The sequence below is a fragment of the Lactuca serriola genome, chromosome 4 (assembly GCF_051521515.1).
Source record: "Lactuca serriola cultivar US96UC23 chromosome 4, Lser_US96UC23_V15, whole genome shotgun sequence".
In the NCBI taxonomy this organism is placed as follows: Eukaryota; Viridiplantae; Streptophyta; class Magnoliopsida; order Asterales; family Asteraceae; genus Lactuca; species Lactuca serriola.
The window spans coordinates 373,217,992-373,238,465 of NC_136411.1; the positions used below are offsets into that span (position 1 = coordinate 373,217,992).

Sequence of the window (20,474 nt, forward strand, 5' to 3'; positions counted from 1 at the left end):
TCATGAGATGAGGATGGACTCGACAAGTTGTTCATACAATTCGGCGAGTCGGATGAAGTTAGACTCGATGTCATTATCGAAGAAGAACTCGTTGAGTCTTTGCTAAACTCGACGAGTAGTGGATAAGAAGAGAGTATAGGGACTCGACGAGTTGACAGCTCAACTCGGCGAGTCTGGTCAACTAAATGTTGACTTTGACTAGAAGGTTGACTTTGACCGGGGTAAAATAGTCATTTTACCCTCAATTCAGTTATCGATATCTGATTTAGTGTTTATGGGAATTGTAGTTGGGGAGTTCCGGAGCAGCAGTCATCCAATTTTGGATTTAGCATCTCAACAGCCAGAGTTCCGAGGTGAGTTTTCCTTCTAGTAGGAACGGGTCTACGACCATAATGCCATCCCGTCTAGTTAGCAGTAGTTCCGGACTTTTGGTCCGATGCAATGGTTCAGAGTGCTTGATGTCCTTGTGATTCAAGCATGTCTTTGTGTTATGTGTTCCGAACTTCGGTCTGATGCAGTATGCAGTATATGTGTTTATGCTAGTTGATATGTTTATGCTATGCTATGTTATGCTCAGTCAGTTTCCGGACTTCGGTCCGATGCAGGGGACAAGGTCCCAGTCAGTTCCGGATTTTGGTCCGATGCAGTTAGTTTCGGACTTCGGTTCGTTGCAGGGGACAAGGTCCTATTTAGTTCCGGACTTCGGTCCGATGCAGTTTCCGGACTTCGATCCGATGCAGAGGGCAAGGCCTTGGTTAGTTCTAGACTTCGGTCCGATGTAGTGGGCACGACCCAATAGTTGTTTATGTGTTATTGTATAGTATGTGGTAGTTTGGGGGAGCTCACTAAGCTTCGTGCTTACAGTTTTCAGTTTTGGTTTCAGGTACTTCCACTAGTAAAGGGAAGAGCTCGGGATGATGACATCGCACACACCACAACTTCAGTTTTATCCTGGGAGTTTATTTCGGATATTGTTATGATTGATACTGTTTTGTTTGACACAATTACTATGACATTTGAGTTACTCATTCCATGGTTTTTTATTATATATGATACTCGATGATTTGATTTTTAGTAATATTAAAACAAAAAAATTTGGGTCGTATTTCGGGTTGTTTCAGTCTTGCAGTCCCTAGGTTCTTATTTCCTAAAATCACAAAACGATTTAACACATACGAATGTGTCTAAATAATCATAAAAATTTCATTAGACTCTACTAAGACTTCTTTCATGCGTATCTTCAATCATCAATTCTGCTTCAACTCAGTTGGTGGTGGAAATGACAGATAATGGGATAACTTCATGGATTATACCAAAAGTTCTTTCTTTCTGCTAATCGAAAGTGTACTTATCCCATACTGGACGTATTATTTATTAGACACATTTTAAAGGTAAGATACCTCTCTTGCGGTATCTTCCGATAGGTATCATTCACTATCGTCAATAAAAGGAAGAATGAGGACATCTCAAGAAGGACCCTTTTCTGTTCGACCTATGAATCCGGCTCGGACCCCTTTCTGTTCTGTTCTAAGTTGGACTTAGATCTACTTCTACTTGATAAGGTAATTGTCTGTGAGCCGACATGTGAGTATGGATCAGACCTAAATTAAACTTATGTTTAGTTCCATTTGATAAGGTGGTTATGTGTTAGCTGACGTGTGGGTTTGGTTCGGATAATTCTACAGATTTACCAGATAAGATAAAACTGAACATTTATGTCAAACTTAAAGGCTTTAATGACTTTAATCAACCGCAAAAATAGATACAACCGAACATTATGCCAAATTTAAAGGTTTTTAATGAACCTGAAATACATGAAATAATCAAATTGAAAAAAATATAAACCTTCAATTTTAATGAACCAAAAATACATTAAAAAAAAATAAAAATAAAAATAAAATCAAATATGTTGAACTTAAGGCTTTTTTATGGCCTTTGGTCTCTCTTTTACATGATTTTGTACATTAAAAAATGGTATCACACCGATCATCCCGTTCCTGAAAAGGTCGGTTCGATTCTAATTTCTAGCGCGGCGCACACAAAGGTTTATGCAGGGTTTTAACCTCGTCTTCCCACCACATCTCGATGTGTTCTTCGACCATCTGATTCACTTATACGAAATTTTACTTCCCCTTATACTAATCACAACAAAATTCAGTTGTTCTTTCATAATTTTTCCTTACAAAATCATCCCCTAATTAATGTTCATCACCCAATTCCATAGCTCCTTTGATATATCAATTTCTCAACCCCATTTTGCCCCAACTGATATTAAACCCATAAAATTTTTTCAGTTAAATTCATCAAAGCAATCAAAAGTTATGTGGCGAAGCATCTCCCGACGAGCCTCTTCAAGAATCCCAGCAAGTTCTTTCCTTGATTCACTTCCATTTCGTCGCAACTTCAATACTTTATTGGGGTATTCCGGAAATCCAATTATTTCTGAGAAATTACCGTTTAGAGGTATGGAGTTCGATTGCTGTTCATCAATTAAAGGACACCCGGAAAGAAATATCTTCGAAATGGGTCAAATTTTCGCTAGAGATGAACGTATTGGAGTGGGAAATCACGTTGGCTTCAACGTAAAAAGATACGCTAGTGTTGCAGAGGCTGTTGTTTCTTCATCTACAGATGCAGACGACGAAATTAATGGTGGCGACGAGGTTCAAAAACTGTTGAATGAAATGGGAAAAGAAAAGCAACGGCAGGCGACGAGGGGGTGGTGGCGGCAGAAGAGGGCAAAAACCGGCAGCAGTTGGAATTATATGAAGCTTAAACAACGGCAAGTGAAGATTGAGACAGAAGCATGGGAATTAGCAGCTAAAGAGTACAGAGAGCTTTTAAGCGACATGTGTGAGCAGAAATTAGCACCTAATTTACCCTATATGAAGTCATTATTTCTCGGGTGGTTCGAACCATTATGCAAAAAGATCGAACAAGATCAAGCATTATGTAAGAAAGGAAAGCATAAAGCCGCATATGCACCTTATTTCGATCTCCTTCCATCTGATAAAATGGCTGTTATCACAATGCATAAGGTCATGGGTTTGATAATGACAGGAGGCGAGAATGGTTGTGCGAGAGTCGTATCTGCTTCTTGTAGTGTTGGTGAAGCCATTGAACAGGAGGTATGCGTAATCATCTATGATTATTCTAATCTGTAAACCCTTTCTGTACGTTTTCAAATTTTGATTCCTTTTGGTATGTATCAGATTAGGATACACAAATTCTTGGAGAAAACAAAGACAAAAAAAGCTGCTAAAGCTGCAAAAAGTGAAGAAAACAAAAAAGTTTCTGATTCTGATGATGTTAAGAAGGAACAAGAGGGACTACATAAGAAAGTTAAAAACTTGATGAAAAAAGGGAAGTTGCAGGTTGTAGGTCATATTGTGAAGGGATATGATGATTCAAAACCATGGACACAGCCTGTTAAAGCTCAGGTTTGAGGTCATAGGTTCATATTGACACGTTTCAACTGCTAATACATACATACACACATACATGTATATGTATATATTGATGTGTCTTTATTCTTTTTAGGTTGGAAGTCGTTTGATTGAATTGCTTCTACAATCTGCTTATATACAGCCTCCAGCTGATCAATTGGGTGATACACCTCCTGATATTAGACCTGCATTTGTTCACACATTAAGAACTTCAGTCAAAGAAGGACAGTAAGTCTGAAAGAAACAAGTTTTAAAAAGCATTTGAGTAAAAAAGAAACACAGATATATAGCTTACTAGATTAAGACATTAAGTCGTATTCCTGTGAAGTTGATTAAGTAAAAAAGAAACAACATCTTTGCAAAAGCTAGTCAACTGTTTTGTTTTCTTTGACTCAAAAGTCAAAATAATGGCTTCCTATTGAACAGGAAGACTGGAAGAAGATATGGTGTTATTGAATGTGATCCTTCAGTGCGCAAAGGATTAGAGAGAGCTGTAAGCATTCAGATTTTTTAAATGAAAGTGCAATTGCTATTTCTTCAATTTATTCCAATAAAAAATTCGGGTTTTAACCATATATTTTTTTTTTCTTATTTGATGAAACAGTCGAGGCATGTGGTTATCCCTTATATGCCAATGTTGATACCTCCTGTAAAGTGGACAGGGTACAAAAATTTTAGTTTGTTAAACTTGTATATTTACATATATGGTCCGTATACTTTCAAATTTACAACATTAGTCCTTCAACATTGATACAATGTCTTTTTTTTTTTTTTTATGGTGTCCAGTTATGACAAAGGAGCTTACCTCTTCTTACCTTCCTTTATAATGCGAACACATGGAGCAAAGCAACAGAGAGAAGTGATTAAAAAGACTCCTAAGGAGAATCTGCAGCCAGTTCTTGAAGTACGATCTATATTTTTCATGTAAAATGACGTATCTACCCTTATTTGATTATCTTGATTTTTCAGGCATTGGATACCCTTGGGAATACTAAGTGGAGGGTGAATAAGAGAGTGCTAAGTGTGGTTGACCGAATATGGTCAAACGGTGGCTGCCTTGCTGGCTTGGTTGACCGACATGATGTGAGTTTGACTATAAATTTTTGAAAATAATGAAATGTTTTCTTTTATTGCAAAAAGATAAATTTGAATTTGATTATTACGTGTAGATTCCTTTGCCTGAAAAACCAGATACAGAAGATGAAGAGGAATTGAAAAAGTGGAAATGGAAAGTTAAAAAGGTGAAAAAGGAGAATAGAGAGAGACATTCTCAACGGTGTGATGTTGAGCTCAAGTTAACTGTAAGATTGTAATTTTTACTTTTGATAAATACAAATTTTTATAGTTAGCAGAGGTGTTTAAAAGGGTTAAAAGTTAAATGCAAGAAATAGCAACGTACTTTGATTTAATTATTTATTATAGCATCCTACTTTCATTATTTTGATATTACAACATTTTACTTTGAAAAATCTACCGAATTATAGCAACATCATCCAAATTTAAAATAGTTTTCATTGCTATAATTGGGTATATTTTCAAAGTGAAGAAATTTTTTGAAAGTATAATAAGAAAGAAAATGGAAGTGCAATGTTGTATTTAAATAAAGGGAAATCTTCATAAAAGTCCCAATATTTACGGAAAAGTTACACTTTAGTCCCAAGATTTTTTTTTGAACGAAAAAGTCCCGAAAACCGGCAAAAATTTACAGTTTGACCCTTTTTGACCGGTTGAAACCGGTACCAAATTAATTTGGGACTATTTCGTAAACTAATCCAAAATATTGGGACTTTTCTGTAAACAAAAAATATTAGGACTTTTATGATTTCAATGCTAAAAGCATCAACATCTCCTCCACATTCACCCTTAAACAATGTCATTAATATTATTTTTTTTTCACTTAAATGCATTTATATGTATTAGTAACAATATTAATAATAACAAGTTCAAAAAATAGTATTCTTATTTATATTTTTTTAATAATAATAATAATAATAATAATAATAATAATAATAATAATAATAATAAGGGTTCTGTTTGTAGAAAAGTCATAATATTTTTGTTTACAGAAAAGTCCTAATATTTTTTATTTACAGAAAAATCCCAATATTTTGGATTAGTTTATGAAATAGTCCCAAATTAATTTGGTACCGGTTTCAACCGGTCAAAAAGGGTCAAACTGCAAATTTTTGCCGGTTTTCGGGATTTTTTCGTTCAAAAAAAAATCTTGGGACTAAAGTGTAACTTTTCCTTAAATATTGGGACTTTTCTGAAGATTTCCCTTAAATAAATGAAAGTAGGATGATATAATAAACAAAGGGTTAATCTCATCATATATTTTGTGTTTTTTCCGGATTAAACCTCAACTTTATTTTTTTTCATGCAAACGACCTTGTATTTTTTTTTCATTTTTTCCAATCTGGACCTTTTAGTCATTTTTCTCTAAAAAAAAGTAAAATGTGAGGGTTTTTCAGGGAAAACTAAAAAAGTTGAGGATTTATTTGGAAACATTTTGAAGGTTGAGGGTTTTTTTAGGAAAAAAAGGACAAAGTTGAGGGTTTTTTCGGAAAAAACATAAGGTCTTTTTCATGAAAAAATAAAGACGAGGTTTAATCCTGAAAAAAAAACACAAAATCCAAGGTCTTTTATGAGATTAACCCATAAACAAATAAATGAAACCAGCTAATTCTTGCATTTAGCTCAATTTCCATTATACTATAACGAGGGGACAGGTGGCACGAAAGTACATTAAATAATTATAATGGAAATTGAGCTAAATGCAAGAATTAGATAATTATATTAAATAAATAATTATATTTAAATAACAAAATAGCAATGTATTTTCTTTTATGAGAGAGAGAGAGAAAGAGAGAGAGAGGACCCTTTGTATATTATTAAATAACAAAAAACTTCATAAATGGTCCCTGTGTTAGTCAAATGATGGAAATGCCCTTCAGTTAACGGATGAACTTTAACGGAGTGAGCAATAAGGACCTTTTGTTAAAAGTTTTGAAACCACAGGGAGGGACCATCAGGGAGTTTTTTTAAACCGAGGGACTATATCTCAGATTTTTGAAAAACACAGGGACCATTTATGTTGAAAAAAAAAGTTGAATGCTATAATTGGATAGAACTGGAAGTAGGTTGCTATAATAACAAAAAAAAATCAAAAATCAAAAATCCAATGATACAATATATCAACAGATACCAATAAACTTAAATACATTGGTATTTTTGTAATTGGAGGTGACAGGTGGCACGAAAGATGAAAGATGAAGCTGGATTTTTCTACCCACACAATTTGGATTTCCGGGGTAGGGCCTACCCAATGCCACCTCACCTGAACCACCTCGGGTCGGATCTTTGCAGGGGCATTTTGGAATTTGCAGAGGGGCGGGCCCTCGGGAGTTCAGGGCTGAGGTGGCTGAAGATCCACCTGGCGAATTTATACGCTGTTGGTGGGGTCGACAAACTGTCACGTGAGGGTAGAATTGACTTTACAGAAAATCATTTGGATGATATTTTTGATTCTGCTGATAGACCTCTTGATGGTGATCGATGGTGGTTGAATGCTGAAGATCCTTTTCAGTGTTTGGCTGTTTGTATTAATCTTGCTGAAGCCTTGAGAAGCCCTTCTCCTCACACTGTTGTTTCCTATATTCCTGTGCATCAGGTATTAATGACGTTTAAATTTGGTCCCCTGTTTTAATGGAAAGTTACACAAATGGTCCCTGTGTAGAAAACAAATTACAAAAACCGAAAAATGGTCCTTGTTTTAGTAGAAAGTTACACAAAGGATCCGTATCTAATAGCAAGTCTATAGAAAATAGAAATGGTCCGTATGTTTCGTAAGGTTATAGAAATGCTCCCTTTCTTTTGGAAAGTTTACAAAAATTGTCCCTGTGTTTCACAAAGTTACAGAAATAGTCCCTGCCGAAAAGCAAAGTTACAAAAATGGTCCCTGATTTTCACAAAATTGCAGAATTGTCCCTGCCTAAAAGCAAAATTACAAAAATTGTTCTTATGTTTCACAAAATTACAAAAATGGCAGCTGTCTAATAGCGAATTTACAGAAATGGTCCATGTGTAGGCGAACATTAGAAAATTTGTGTCGAAAATATAAGATTAATAAACCCGTGGGGTGTACCACATGTTTTAAACATTTTATAATAATTCTAAATCCTTATTTTTGTCAACTGACTATTATAAATCTAAGTTTAAAATATCATCTCTACCCTTGATAAACTTTAAAAATATCATGTTTACTCAAATTATTATTTTAATTAATCATATTTAGTTATTTATTGTTTTTAACTTATTAAAATAGTAATTTGGGTATATATAATATGATATTTGAAAGTTGATGGAGGGTGTAGATGATATTTTAAACTTAGATTTATAACGAGGGTATAACAGTCAATTCAAAAAAAATAAAAACTTTTCCCTTGTTTACAGGATGGTTCCTGCAACGGTTTACAACACTATGCTGCTCTTGGAAGAGACAAAGTAATTCCCTTTTGAAACCTTACTATGTATATATAATAAGTATGTGTGTGTGTGTGTGTTGATTGTGTAAATTTTTTTTTTCCAGCTAGGGGCAACAGCTGTCAATTTGGTTGAAGGAGAAAGACCTGCTGACGTGTACTCAGGAATTGCTGCAAGGTGAGTTTCTGTTAATTGTTAAACCAAAGTTAAATCATGAAAGAAGAAAAATCCCTAAATAAATATAGTAATAGTTTTGAATGCAAAATGATGCAGAGTTCTTGAGATTGTGAAAAGAGATGCAGAATTGGATCCGGATTCGTTTCCAGATGCAAAACACGCACGACTTCTCATCAATCAGGTATTATTAATTTTGTTAATATTTTTTATAAAGTAAAGGCAAGGGCAAATTGGTAATATAAAAATGTTAATGTGAATGCCAGGTGGACAGGAAGCTAGTGAAGCAGACAGTGATGACGTCAGTTTATGGTGTGACTTTTATTGGTGCTCGAGATCAGATTAAAAGGAGGCTGCAAGAACGAAGTGATATTTCTGCTGATGATGCTCAGCTTTTTGCTGCAGCTTGTTATGCTGCTAAAGTAAACTTTTTTATTTTTTTTTTTATTAATTTTCACTTTTAAATGTCTCAGTAAAAAAAATATTTGTTATTATTTGATTGGACAGATAACTTTGGCTGCGCTTGGGGAAATGTTTGAAGGTGCACGTAATATCATGAACTGGCTTGGAGATTGTGCAAAGGTTTCTGTGCTTCTATTTTGTATAAAAAGTAAAAAATATATATAAATTTTTGTTATAATTATAAAATATAAAATCTTTTTTTTTTTTTTTTGGATAGTTAATAGCCTGTGAAAATGAGCCAGTAAGGTGGACTACACCACTTGGTCTTCCTGTTGTTCAACCTTATCGCATACATGGAAGACATCTTGTAAGCATCAACCAAATTAAATATTTCACAATTTTATTTATTTGTTTATTTATTCAAAACCGAGTCAACCGGGAGATTTGAAATCTTTTTTTTTTGTTTGTAATTGTTGCAGGTTTCTACTTCGCTTCAAGTATTGACTCTGCAGCGTGAAACTGAAAAGGTATTTTTACATTATACATTCAATGTTTTTCTTATTATTTAAGGAATTGTCACTATGAAAAATTCTACCCAATCATAGCATTGTACTTCAGTTTTCTTTCTTGTTATGACATTTTACCTAATTATAGGGAGTAAAAATTCTATTATAACTCCTTACGTTTGTTGAGATATTTACCCAAACAGTCCCTGCCAAAAAAATTCTCTACAAAAATGGTCCATCTAACTTACAAAATAGTCCTTGTTTTAATAGAAAATTACAGAAACGGTTCTTATGTAGAAAACAAATTACAAAAACAGTCCCTGTAGTTTACAAAATAGGTTCCTGTGCAGAATTATTTTTACAGGAATGGTATGTATGTTTCAAAATAATTACTTAATTGGTCCCTTCCGAATAACAACTATACAGAAATGGTTCTATGTTTCATAAATTTATGGATATGGTCCCTGCCTTTTACCAAATTTACATAAATGGTCCCCGTATTTCACAAAATTACAGAAATAATCCATGCCAAAAGCAAAGTTACAGAAATTTTCCCTATATTAAAAAAAAATACATAAATGGTCCCTTCCTAATAACAAATTTACAGAAATGGTTCCTATGTTTCATAAAATTATATATATGGTCCCTGCCTATTAGCAAATTTACATAAATGATCCCTGTAGGTAATGGTGAGGCGGCAAAGAACGGCTTTTCCCCCAAATTTTGTCCACTCACTCGATGGTTCACATATGATGATGACCGCAGTCGCCTGTAAACATGCAGGCTTGAACTTTGCAGGTGGTGCTTTTTTACAACTTTTACCCATTTCTTTTACAACTTTTACAAGTTTGCCCCGTTTTCAATAAAACATATCTTCACACATACTGAAATCATATATAATTACATTTGCAGGTGTACATGATTCATACTGGACGCATGCTTGCAATGTAGATGAAATGAATAGAATTTTAAGGGAGAAGTTTGTTGAGCTTTATCAGACACCCATATTGGAAAACGTATGTATTTTTCATTTTTCATTTTTTTTTGGGATCAGTTTTGATGGAAATGTTTTTGATTATGATTATGATTATGAACAGTTGTTGGAGAGCTTTCAAGAGTCGTTTCCTACATTGTCATTCCCACCTTTGCCAGATAGAGGAGACTTTGATCTTTCGGACGTTCTAGAATCTTCATATTTTTTCAACTGAAGCCATGAAGAACACAACATATGTGCACTATTCTTTGATTTTAATCTGTAGAAGATATCATCATAGGTTGATTTGTATATATGTGTTACGTTTATTGATATGTATATATGGTATTAATTTATTAGTGGTAAACAGAAAGTCATCAAAGTATTTACACTGAATTATGAACGAATATCTTTGTTCTTAGGTTTTGGTTGTTATGGATGTTTCTTGAAAATGCAAAGTAAAAATCAAGAATCCAAAGAAAAAAAATGAAGTTCCTTCAATTTTGACCAAGTTCAATCAGGGTCACACCTATGTTACTCTAACAAAACAATATACATTTTGAATAAACAGAAAGTCAAATACCAAGTTTGCCATTGTTACATGGTGCATAGAAGTGTTTGGCAATGAGATTTTAGGTTTAAAAAAAAAAGATTCAGTTCTAAGAAGTACGAGTTTAAAACTTTTATCTTTCAACAAAAACTTGTAATCATAAGTTAATTGACATTAAAAGCTTTAAAATAAGTCCAATTTTAAGATAAAAATTGAAGTGTATAAACAAAAAATTAAAACATGTTAACTAAAAGCTCTAAAAAAGTCCAAATGTTAAATTTTATGTATAATAATTTGTTAGTTTAAAATCACGATATTATTTTGACAAAATTTTATGATAGACTACTAGTTGTGTATCTATGCAAAGCGGCGGTTTCAAATAGGTTCTTTTGACAATTGTTTCCATTTGGTAAAATATCATATTCCAAAAAAATATGCAAAACAGTCGATTTTTAGAGAGATAAAGAAACGATGATGAAATCAGATATACAGATGTGTAATTTGAAACATAAGGACGACAAATAGTGAAAAATAAGGGAATTTCAAAAAAATTCAAATCCCCACAATAAGGAGATGTGAGCCACATCTAGGCATGGTAGGCCGATTCGCCTACATTTGAGGATTCAAACTTAGACTTAATCTCAAAATATTGGGTTCAAAATTTTAGTATTATTTTATTAGTAGTTGATTGTACTTTCAGTTTAAAGACTTGAATGACTTAAAATTATATTATTATTATATTAAATGTCATTTTTTAATATAGTATATAGATAATTTGAGATTAACTAGCAATAGATAAGACGGTGTAATAGCATAATGAACAATTTTTTTTTTTTAATTATTAAAATATTTTTATGTATAATTAAAAGCAATTGAGCTTATGAATATTAAAGTTCATTGGTTTTAGAAGAAAGTGCACAATCTAGCAAAACTCATAGAATTGAACAAAATTAGGAGAGAGTGCTACACACCCACCATCATTAGGAGAGAGTGCACAATCATGTCATTGATGTTGCAAAACTTGGTTATAACAAATAATATTGGCCTTGTGTATCTTCTAGTTGAAATTTCCAATTATTATTTAATGTGGATCAATTTGTCAATTGTTGATTTGATGTTGGCTAGTTTCATGCCTGCTGGAGTGCTGGAGAACAGATGTCTCATTTCTTTGATCTTGCTCTTCTTCTTTTGATCGAGTATTGCAAATTCCACACTGTAACAACTTAGATACCAATCTCACAAATAGAAGAAAAAAAAGTATCAACCAAAATTTTTGCAGTTCATTTTTGTGGTGGAGCTTAGGTGAATAGGTGGTATTCTATAACAAATCAACTCAATTTTCAGAATTAGAGATTTTTCCGGTGACGGATCCTTTAAGTAGCTTTAGACTCATTAATACCTAGTTATACATTAAGTACTCCACCAAAATAAAAACAAGCATTTCAAAATACCTAAATATGCTAATTCAAAGGAGATGAAGATATTCTACCAAAATTTAATAACCATCGTCCATCAAGATATAAAAGAAATAGAAAACCGTCTCAACATTAAAACCTTAACCATCATCTCCGGCTACTTATTCTCGTCTTTCCGTCTTCTCTAGTCTCAGCATCTTCAGCGAGCTTAACACCTTCCTGAGTCGTTGAATTACTACCACCGCTAGAGATCTCAGCCTCTCTGGCTTCTACAACTCCTATCGCCATATCACCTTCGAATAATGGCCTCTCCATCACACCTCTGTAGTCTCTCGAGTAGTTGTAAGTTTACACCAGACTTGTTTTTTCTCTCTCATTTTGCATCTTTTTATTACAGTGGGTTAGTGTTTGTGTAAAGAAATCAGAAATTTTAAGAGGAGATAGGATATTATTTCCTTCATGGATTGATGGCGCACACTGCACAATAATATCTGCCACCCGTGGCTTTTTTCTTTTATCTTTTATGTGATTATTATTTAAAAATTTAACATGTAAAGTATGTTTTCCTTTTTATTCTAATAAACTTTGTTCAATCTATTGGAAATATATCCTAGAAATTATATTAATTTAACAAGTTACATAATGAAATTGTAAAAAAGATTTAATATGATACACCAGGGAAATTGTGTAAGGTTAGAATCTAATTATTAAACTTGTTCATATGGTTAATTGAGGCCGTTTTAAATTTGATTTGACCACTATTAAACTTGTTTATATAGCTTTAAATATAAGTTTGATTCCGCCCCTTTGCCCTTTGGTTATAGTGTTCGTGTTCTGCCCATGGATTTTTCTGAATGTATGATTTCATTTAATGGAAGAATCTAAGTCTTTAAAGGAGAAAAATTCTCAAATTGCGGATTCATGGGTGAAGATGATGTCAACAAGGAGCAAAGAACACTTAGAAGAAGATATATTCTATAAATTTTGAAGAGAAACAAGACTTGAGAGAGACATAGAATAAAGAAGAATAAGCATATGTTGAAGGGATCTCATAAGCCGGACTTTTCACTGACAGACGGATCACATCGGTCCATCTTAGCCGTTGATCCTTAGTATTGAATGGATTCCCAATGTTGCTCATGGAGATTAACAAAAAGAATTGTCTGGCTCATGGCGTTTAACAAAACATGTTAACGTTTTGGAGAAGTCACGAGCGGATAACGAGTTGGCTATCTATTTGTGTTGATGAAATGGTTAAGCAAGAGAAGGATTTGGAAATTCTTAACAAAGATTTAGCTGCAAAAGCTCATGATATGACAAAGCAACACCTTTTGATGGCACAGGAGTTAGACGACTTAAAGGCTTTTTTTTTTTTTTGAAAAAAAATGGCAGAATTAGAGCTTTCTGCTCTTAGAAGCACGTGAAAGTGAAGGTATTGGAAGGTAAAGTTTGCTCTTTATAGGAATCTACGACAAATATGATTGTTCAATTTGATAGAGTGTCTAAGAAACTAACCCAATCCCTTGAGGATTCTTCAAATTTGCATGTATCCGTGGAAAAGAAAGGTTGTGAGGTGAAGTGGTTATTGGAAGAGGGTATTCCTTCCTGCTTCAAGATAGTGCTAAGGTCTAAAGAGTTTAGAGAAGTAAATTCTCTTGGTGCAAAAGGATTGTATTAAGGATGGTTTGCACCTTCGTTATTTGGAAATGAAGAAGTACTATGATGTTTTGCCATTTTGCTAGATGTATCTTTACATTTGTTTTTCCTCATGCTCAAGAGAATGTTATGGGTGAATTTTCACTCTTGGTGGATCATTATTTCCGTTTATCTCGCTCTTTAAAGTCTGGAGAGCTTCGAGTTGATTCTCTTAAGGAGTTGGTGAAAGAAGGGGAAGATGTTGGCAGGGGTGATGATAAATAGTTGATCAAGACCCGATGGGGTTACCTTTCCATAATTCTTTTGCTTGGTTGCTTACTTTTACGTTTGTTTTTATTTTTTGCTTTATCGTGTGATATATTTAAGGATATCTTCCCATATTATTTTCTTTAAGCCATAATCCTTATAACTCTTTTGCTTTTACTGTTACTAGTATGTATGGAAACATATTTTAGTAATATGAATTATCGGATGACTTTTGCTTTGAAGATAATCGTTTGCTTCCTGCCATGTGTTTTGTTATATAGAAAGTATATTTAAGAAATATTATGAGTGTTTTTTGTTGATATTCGTTTCTTTAAAGATTGTTTTTGAAGTGTAATGCATTTGATTATTTTGCTCGTGGCTTTTTATGTCGTTTATTTGAACGAATCATGATTTTAATCTAGTGACTTGTCATTTGGTATGTTCTTCCGTTTAGTTCTTCTTTATCCTTATCGATCCCATTTGTTGTTAGTCAGGATAGGAGATGTCGAGGATGAACCGATCTTGCTTGGACCGACTTGATTGGCATACTCCCATCCGGTTTGGTTATGATTAACATGCTCCAATCCGGTCCGACGTTTAGAGGAAATTGTGGTATACAATTTAGCTTTAAATTCAATCTAGCTCGTATTCTCTTAAACCTCATGCTACCATGCATAATACCTCAACTTACTTACTCTATGAAACAAACAACAAAACACAAATTGGTTAATTAATAACGAAGAAGTGAAGTGTTTTTCATGTTGTTTATTTAAACGATTCATGATCTATGCACTTATTGCGGTCCAAAATCTAATCACGGTCACTTGCCGTAATTTAAAATAGCGGTTCTCGCGGTGAGATTGCGGTGGGATAGTGGTTTTTGAAATATCATGTAATTAATATATATATATATATATATATATATATATATATATATATATATATATATATATATATATATATATATATTAATTAATTAATAAAAGAGAAATACGCAACTCCTCTGTTCCAAAATCTAAATCCAATCAATTCATTTAATTAAGTAAAATCAGTCAATTAAATATTCTTTATAAATAAGTTAATCGTTTCCTTATATAAAATTAAACCATAGATGAAAGAAAAAAAGCGATAGAAACAGAAAGAAAAAAGCAATCGGCATTGCTAAAATCAATTTTGTGAAACAGCGGTCAAAAACCGAGATCTCGGAGTCGAAATAGCGAAAAAATTGCGGCCAATCTCGGTTAATCCCGACATTATTAGCGGCTCTGTTATTCTGAGCGCTATTTGAAACCGCTATTTTGCTAACACCCACGAAACGTTATCCCACCAAGATCTCAGTGCTATTAACTGCCTAATTCATGATTTTAATCTATTGACTTGTCATTTGGTACGTTCTTCCAACTAATTCTTATTTATCCTTATTGATCCCATTCTTTTAGTCCGGATAGGAGATGTTGAGGATTGACCGATCTTGCTTGGTCCGACTTGATTGACATACTCCCGTCTGGTTGGTTTATAATTGTTGGAAATAGGTGTCCAATTATTGGGTTTTTTATACAACAATACACTCTAACTAGGTAGCAGAAGCAATCAAAAATTTACCTAAGTGTACATGCACCCTAGGATCCATGTTTTACTAATTATATTAATCTACTTTAAAACTATAAATCTATTAAAGAAAGACAAAACTATTAAGCTCTTGTGTGGCTCGACCTTGATCTTCTTGAACTTTCTAAAAGACTTCTAGAACCTTTCTTGATACAACATGTCATTTGGATGATAGGATCCAAAGTAGAATCCCTCTAATAGAATCACACCTAATGACTCTAAAGAGAGAACCAAAAGAAAAATAAGAGAATAGATAACCCAAAGAGAGTTTGGAATAGAAGGAAAGTTGGTGAAACTTTCAACCCAAGGTGCAAGGAATTATGAGATCCCTAGAGCCATATTTATAGTCCAGGGTCATCTCCTTAGATTTGTCTCCCATCCTCATGTGGGATCAAGGAATTATGAGATCCCTAGAGTCGTATTTATAGTCCAGGGTCATCTCCTTAGATTTGTCTCCCATCCCTATGTGGGATAGAGAACAAATTCAAAATTTGTCTACATCTCATGTGGGATGGAGTGATTTTTCGTCCTGCCTTATTTCCTTAAGAGTTCTGAAATATTCCACTCAACCAACTATTGATTAATTAATATTCCACCATTTTAATAAATTAAAACTATCTAATTAATTCTCTATCAATTTTAAAATAGTTTATAATTAATTTATTAAACATAATAAATTAATAAACGTATTTTCTCTTTATGTAAATTTCTTTTAATTCCCCATTTTTATCTTAGCAACCTAAAAATGACTCTATTATTATTTAGAAAATACCAATAATTAATAACACTTTACACAATTTTCAACACCAAGTTCATAACTACTTGATATAACTAAGAGAGTAATAATAAAACCCTCTTTTAGGGCTTCCCACAAAAGCTAAAATAGCTAGAAAGGAATTAAAAGAATGAGATATATAGTTTATAGTTTATTACAAGTTAATAAATTAATTAGAATGCCAAGTTTTTATATAGTGTACATAATTAGAGATTAACTAGCAATTGATCGAGATAAGATGGTGTAATAGCAAAATGAATAAGTTTTTTTTATTATTAAATTATTATTGTATATACTAAAAGCAATTGAGCTTATGAACAATAAAGTTATTGGTTTTAGACTTTAACCATAAACGTTTTTTATTTTAATTTTGATCATAATGTATAGTTATAGGATTTGAGATTTTGGCAAAAAAAATTTGTTATTTTAGACTTTGGCAACAAACGACCTTAAACTTTGGGCATAAAATTTTCTTATTCTGGCCATAAGTTTTTCTTATTCAGACGGCTATAAAAATTTCTTATATCGATAGATTTGGTCCCTAGATTTTTAAATGTTAGCACTTTCCACCTTTTACTTTGTCGAATGTCACTTTCCACTCCTACCTTGTAAAATGTTATTTTTACCCTAAAAATTTTGAACACATTTTTCATCCTTTGCCTTTCATATATTGGCATGTTTGCAGGTTTGAAATGTTTGGTCCCTATGTAAAAAAACAATTACAAAAACTATCCCTTTAATGTGTAAATAACACCTTCTGCATAATTTTATTTACAGGAATGGTGCCTACGTTTTAAAAGAATTACATAAATGTCCTTCCTAATAACAAATTTATAAAAGTGATGTTCGGTCCCTACATATAAAAAAAAATACAAAAACAAACTATTTAATTTACAAAAAATGTCCATATGTTTTAAGATTTTTATATATTGATAGGTTTGGTTAATATGTAAAAAATAAAAAGTTGTTCTTATACTTTATAGAAAATGTTCATGTGCATATTTTTTCCACATAAATGGTCCATATGTTTAAAAACTTACAAAAATGGCATTTACATAATACAAAATTTATAGATCACACTCCTGCAAAGCGGGAATAATATCATCCTAGTTAATAATATGTTTACTTGATTTGATATTTTTAGTATATAAAACAAAATGTTCTTGAAATTAAATTTTCCATCCCTATAGTATGTTGAAATCATGGAATTTGTCCTTGCGAATAATTTTTAATGATTTCCTTCCATTAAATAAAGTGTTACGGAAAAAAGCCAAAATGTCACCCAAAATCTTTTTATTCTACAATTTATTTATTTATAAATCATGGATCCTCATTGACTTTTTGATCAATCACGCTACCACTGAACACCACCACCACAGTACAATTTCACAGTTATTCCCTCATATGTCACCACCAATGAAGATACATATCAAACAAATCAAAATCAAAAGAATTGAACATCCAAATAAAACAAAACAGTTATTAAATGAATGATGGAATATGAATGATGGAATATATAGACAAACAAGACAAATAGGTTGAATGATTTTTCAACAAGTTTTGGATCAATTTCATTTCAATGGAATAATTGAGAAAAGCATCCATGTTACCTCAATATGTAGGGATTCATTTCAGTTTCTTAAGATATGTGCAAACTATGATGATGATGAAGCTGGCATCTTGTAAACAGACTGAACTTTTGATTCCAACAAAGAAACATATTTATCAAGCATGGAGATTACTACTTCTAGATCAGTCACTTGCTGTTCTATAGCATCAATTTGCTGAACATACACATCAAAATTCTCACCTTTTGCCTTCAATCGTTCAACAAAAACCCTCAATCCAGAGGCAACATCACCAAATCCTTCATATTCTTCTGCTACTTTCAGATTCATACTTTCCAACAACTTGAGGGCATTGTTTGTACCCTAGAGAAACAAATTTCAGAAATCAACATCACAAGTTCTAAAAACATGAAGGAAAATGTAGAGGAAACCTGAAGATCGCCTTTAATCATAGTGGAAACATTAGTAAATAGATCGTTGAGAGCTTCAGTGAGCTCATCGTGTTCCTGTGTTACCATATTTTCAGCCATGGCGACAAAATTCTACACCCGAAGTGGAACAATCAATTGAATTATAAGAGTAATAGACGATGAATCTATCGATAAGAAAAAGTGTAATAATCATCTGTTAATAATCAAATTTTGCAATGTTCCTACTCGATAGAACTTAGAAGAACTAATCGATGTATGAGTTTCAGTAATCCCTAATAAACGAATTGAATTATTAAACTAATGGCAGATGAATCATCTATTGATAACTCGAAGGAAAACGTAAATATTTACCAGTAGAACAAGACGTCGGAGCAGCAGATAACGGCGGAGACACTCGTCGGCGGTGGTGAGAAGACATAGATCCGACTGACAACACAAAAGCGAGGGTCTAGATTAAAGGGATAATGACTTGGGATTCACTTAGGTTTTTTTTTTTTTTTTTTTTTTTTTTTTTTTTTTTTTTTGAGTATTAGACCAATATGTTGTTATTACCGTTTAGAAATAGTCATTTTATCGGTTTTAATGGGTAAAAATGACTATTTTTAAACGGTAATAGCAACCATATTGGTCTAATACGTACAAGAAAACCTTAGTGACCTAATACGGACAAACTGGAAACCTTATTACCCTCCTAAGTCATTAACCATAATTATTTAGAAAACATGCTTACTAATCAATGTGACTGATTTGCTTGACTGAAAATAGTTGCTTCCATTTAAACTTATCTCAGAACCCTTCCAGAACTTTTAAGTCCAGAAACTCATATGATTGATGATCTTCATTACATAAATATGCAACATTTTATCAATAACTTCTTTTTTGTCATTTAAATGTTTACATGAACACATCCATATATACAAAAACAAAATATCACTTTGATACCTCCCATCAATGTCTACATTTGATAACGAATGGAAATGTAAAACCAACAAGGACTTGCAGATGATGCATATTATCAATTATTTTATAAAAAGCAAAACCACAACATGAACTAAGAAATTGAAGTTGCAAAATTAATCAAAATCAGCACATAAACAAACACATACAGACTATATACAACACATAAACGAAAGTTTATAAAGCATGAAACTTAATGACAGGAAAAGTAAAAAACTTAAAGGAGACTTTATAGAAAGAAAGATCACTCTTACTTGCCACAAATGGTTGAAGACATCAACAAGAAGATCAATCTGACCATAGAATCCACATGTTGTCTGATTATGACTTCAGTAGATGAACTACTGAAACGTAAGAATTGCAATTGAACTCTATTAGCATTTGAAAAGGGAATTAGGGTTAAAAAAAATTGGACCATTTCTTGATTTGTGTGTGTCATCCTTGCGCAGGGGCCATGCTAATCTTCTCTGTATCGTTCCAATTTTATCGGATGTCCCCAAAGGGACGACTATAGATGAAGAGCTTCGGCATATAGAAGAGTAGCAGGTTATATGGAACGACGCGAGTTCTAAACGAAGTAGTTTACTGTTGATGGTCATATATTCTCAATGTCTTTAAAATTAGGGTTAATGACTTAGGAGGGTAATAAGGTTTCCAGTTTGTCCGTATTAGGTCACTAAGGTTTTTTTTGTGCGTATTAGACCAATATGGTTGTTATTAACGTTTAGAAATAGTCATTTTTACCCATTAAAACCGGTAAAATGACTATTTCTAAACGGTAATAACAACCATATTGGTCTAATACGCACAAAAAAAAACCTTAGTGACCTAATACGGACAAGCTGGAAACCTTATTACCCTCCCAAGTCATTATCCTTAGATTAAAAGGCTTTTAGGGTACTTGGACTTATCATCAACCTATAATTTTATTCCATTTGGATTTTTGTTTGGCTTATAACTCCAAAATCCACCATGATGTATCATTTTGGTCTCTAGTTGGTTAACATTATTGGATATTATTATGCGGACATTATCACGTGCAGAATACATGGGGTTCAATTGAATATCCTTTTGTCCATTTTATTTTAATACATATATCATAAACTATACAGATAGAAAAAAAAAAACGATTATCAACCAACACGGTGACATTGTTTAGAGTTAAAACCATATACCATATACCATAATACAATTAGAATTACAAACTGCATTGCATAAATTTAAATTGTATGATACAATACAGTTTAATTTGGTACGATTCAGTATGGTTTATACATTTTTAAAT

The 20,474-nt window shown here is 32.7% G+C and overlaps 2 protein-coding genes and 1 non-coding gene across 5 annotated transcripts; 1 reads left to right on the top strand and 2 right to left on the bottom strand.

Moving 5' to 3' along the window:
- Positions 1-1,964: 1,964 nt before the first annotated feature.
- LOC145097733 (DNA-directed RNA polymerase 2, chloroplastic/mitochondrial-like) lies at positions 1,965-10,390 on the top strand. Its single transcript, XM_079035370.1, has 19 exons — positions 1,965-3,128; positions 3,213-3,440; positions 3,541-3,674; positions 3,873-3,939; positions 4,051-4,109; positions 4,233-4,350; positions 4,416-4,529; positions 4,616-4,747; positions 6,697-7,116; positions 7,899-7,949; positions 8,035-8,105; positions 8,202-8,286; positions 8,369-8,524; positions 8,610-8,684; positions 8,782-8,871; positions 8,984-9,031; positions 9,694-9,808; positions 9,923-10,026; positions 10,108-10,390. The coding sequence occupies exons 1-19, from the start codon at positions 2,202-2,204 to the stop codon at positions 10,216-10,218; spliced, it is 3,105 nt and encodes a 1,034-aa protein (XP_078891496.1). The 5' UTR covers positions 1,965-2,201; the 3' UTR covers positions 10,219-10,390.
- Positions 10,391-17,699: 7,309 nt separating this feature from the next.
- LOC145097734 (biogenesis of lysosome-related organelles complex 1 subunit 2-like) lies at positions 17,700-18,687 on the bottom strand. 3 transcript variants are annotated; one of them, XM_079035371.1, is made up of 3 exons: positions 18,584-18,687; positions 18,233-18,343; positions 17,700-18,164 (listed from the first exon to the last, which is right to left on the bottom strand). In XM_079035371.1, the coding sequence occupies exons 2-3, from the start codon at positions 18,329-18,331 to the stop codon at positions 17,889-17,891; spliced, it is 375 nt and encodes a 124-aa protein (XP_078891497.1). In that variant the 5' UTR covers positions 18,332-18,343; positions 18,584-18,687; the 3' UTR covers positions 17,700-17,888. The 3 variants fall into 3 exon arrangements, with proteins under 3 accessions (XP_078891497.1, XP_078891499.1, XP_078891498.1); XM_079035373.1 differs by having other exon boundaries at positions 18,233-18,396; positions 18,584-18,681; XM_079035372.1 differs by having other exon boundaries at positions 18,233-18,683.
- Positions 18,688-19,592: 905 nt separating this feature from the next.
- Positions 19,593-19,695, bottom strand: LOC145103355 (U6 spliceosomal RNA). The gene has a single exon (XR_013706449.1). It is a non-coding gene; the product is annotated as a U6 spliceosomal RNA (small nuclear RNA).
- Positions 19,696-20,474: the final 779 nt, after the last annotated feature.

What these genes read in the sequence shown, in the direction of transcription:
- LOC145097733 (XM_079035370.1), top strand. Translation starts at nt 2,202, where the DNA reads ATGTTCATCACCCAATTCCATAGCTCCTTTGATATATCAATTTCTCAA. An exon ending in GCAAAGGATTAGAGAGAGCT is followed by an intron (nt 3,940 to 4,050) that starts GTAAGCATTCAG and finishes TTGATGAAACAG; the next exon opens with TCGAGGCATGTGGTTATCCC. An exon ending in GCATACATGGAAGACATCTT is followed by an intron (nt 8,872 to 8,983) that starts GTAAGCATCAAC and finishes TAATTGTTGCAG; the next exon opens with GTTTCTACTTCGCTTCAAGT.
- LOC145097734 (XM_079035371.1), bottom strand. Translation starts at nt 18,331, where the DNA reads ATGGCTGAAAATATGGTAACACAGGAACACGATGAGCTCACTGAAGCT. An exon ending in TGATTAAAGGCGATCTTCAG is followed by an intron (nt 18,165 to 18,232) that starts GTTTCCTCTACA and finishes TTGTTTCTCTAG; the next exon opens with GGTACAAACAATGCCCTCAA.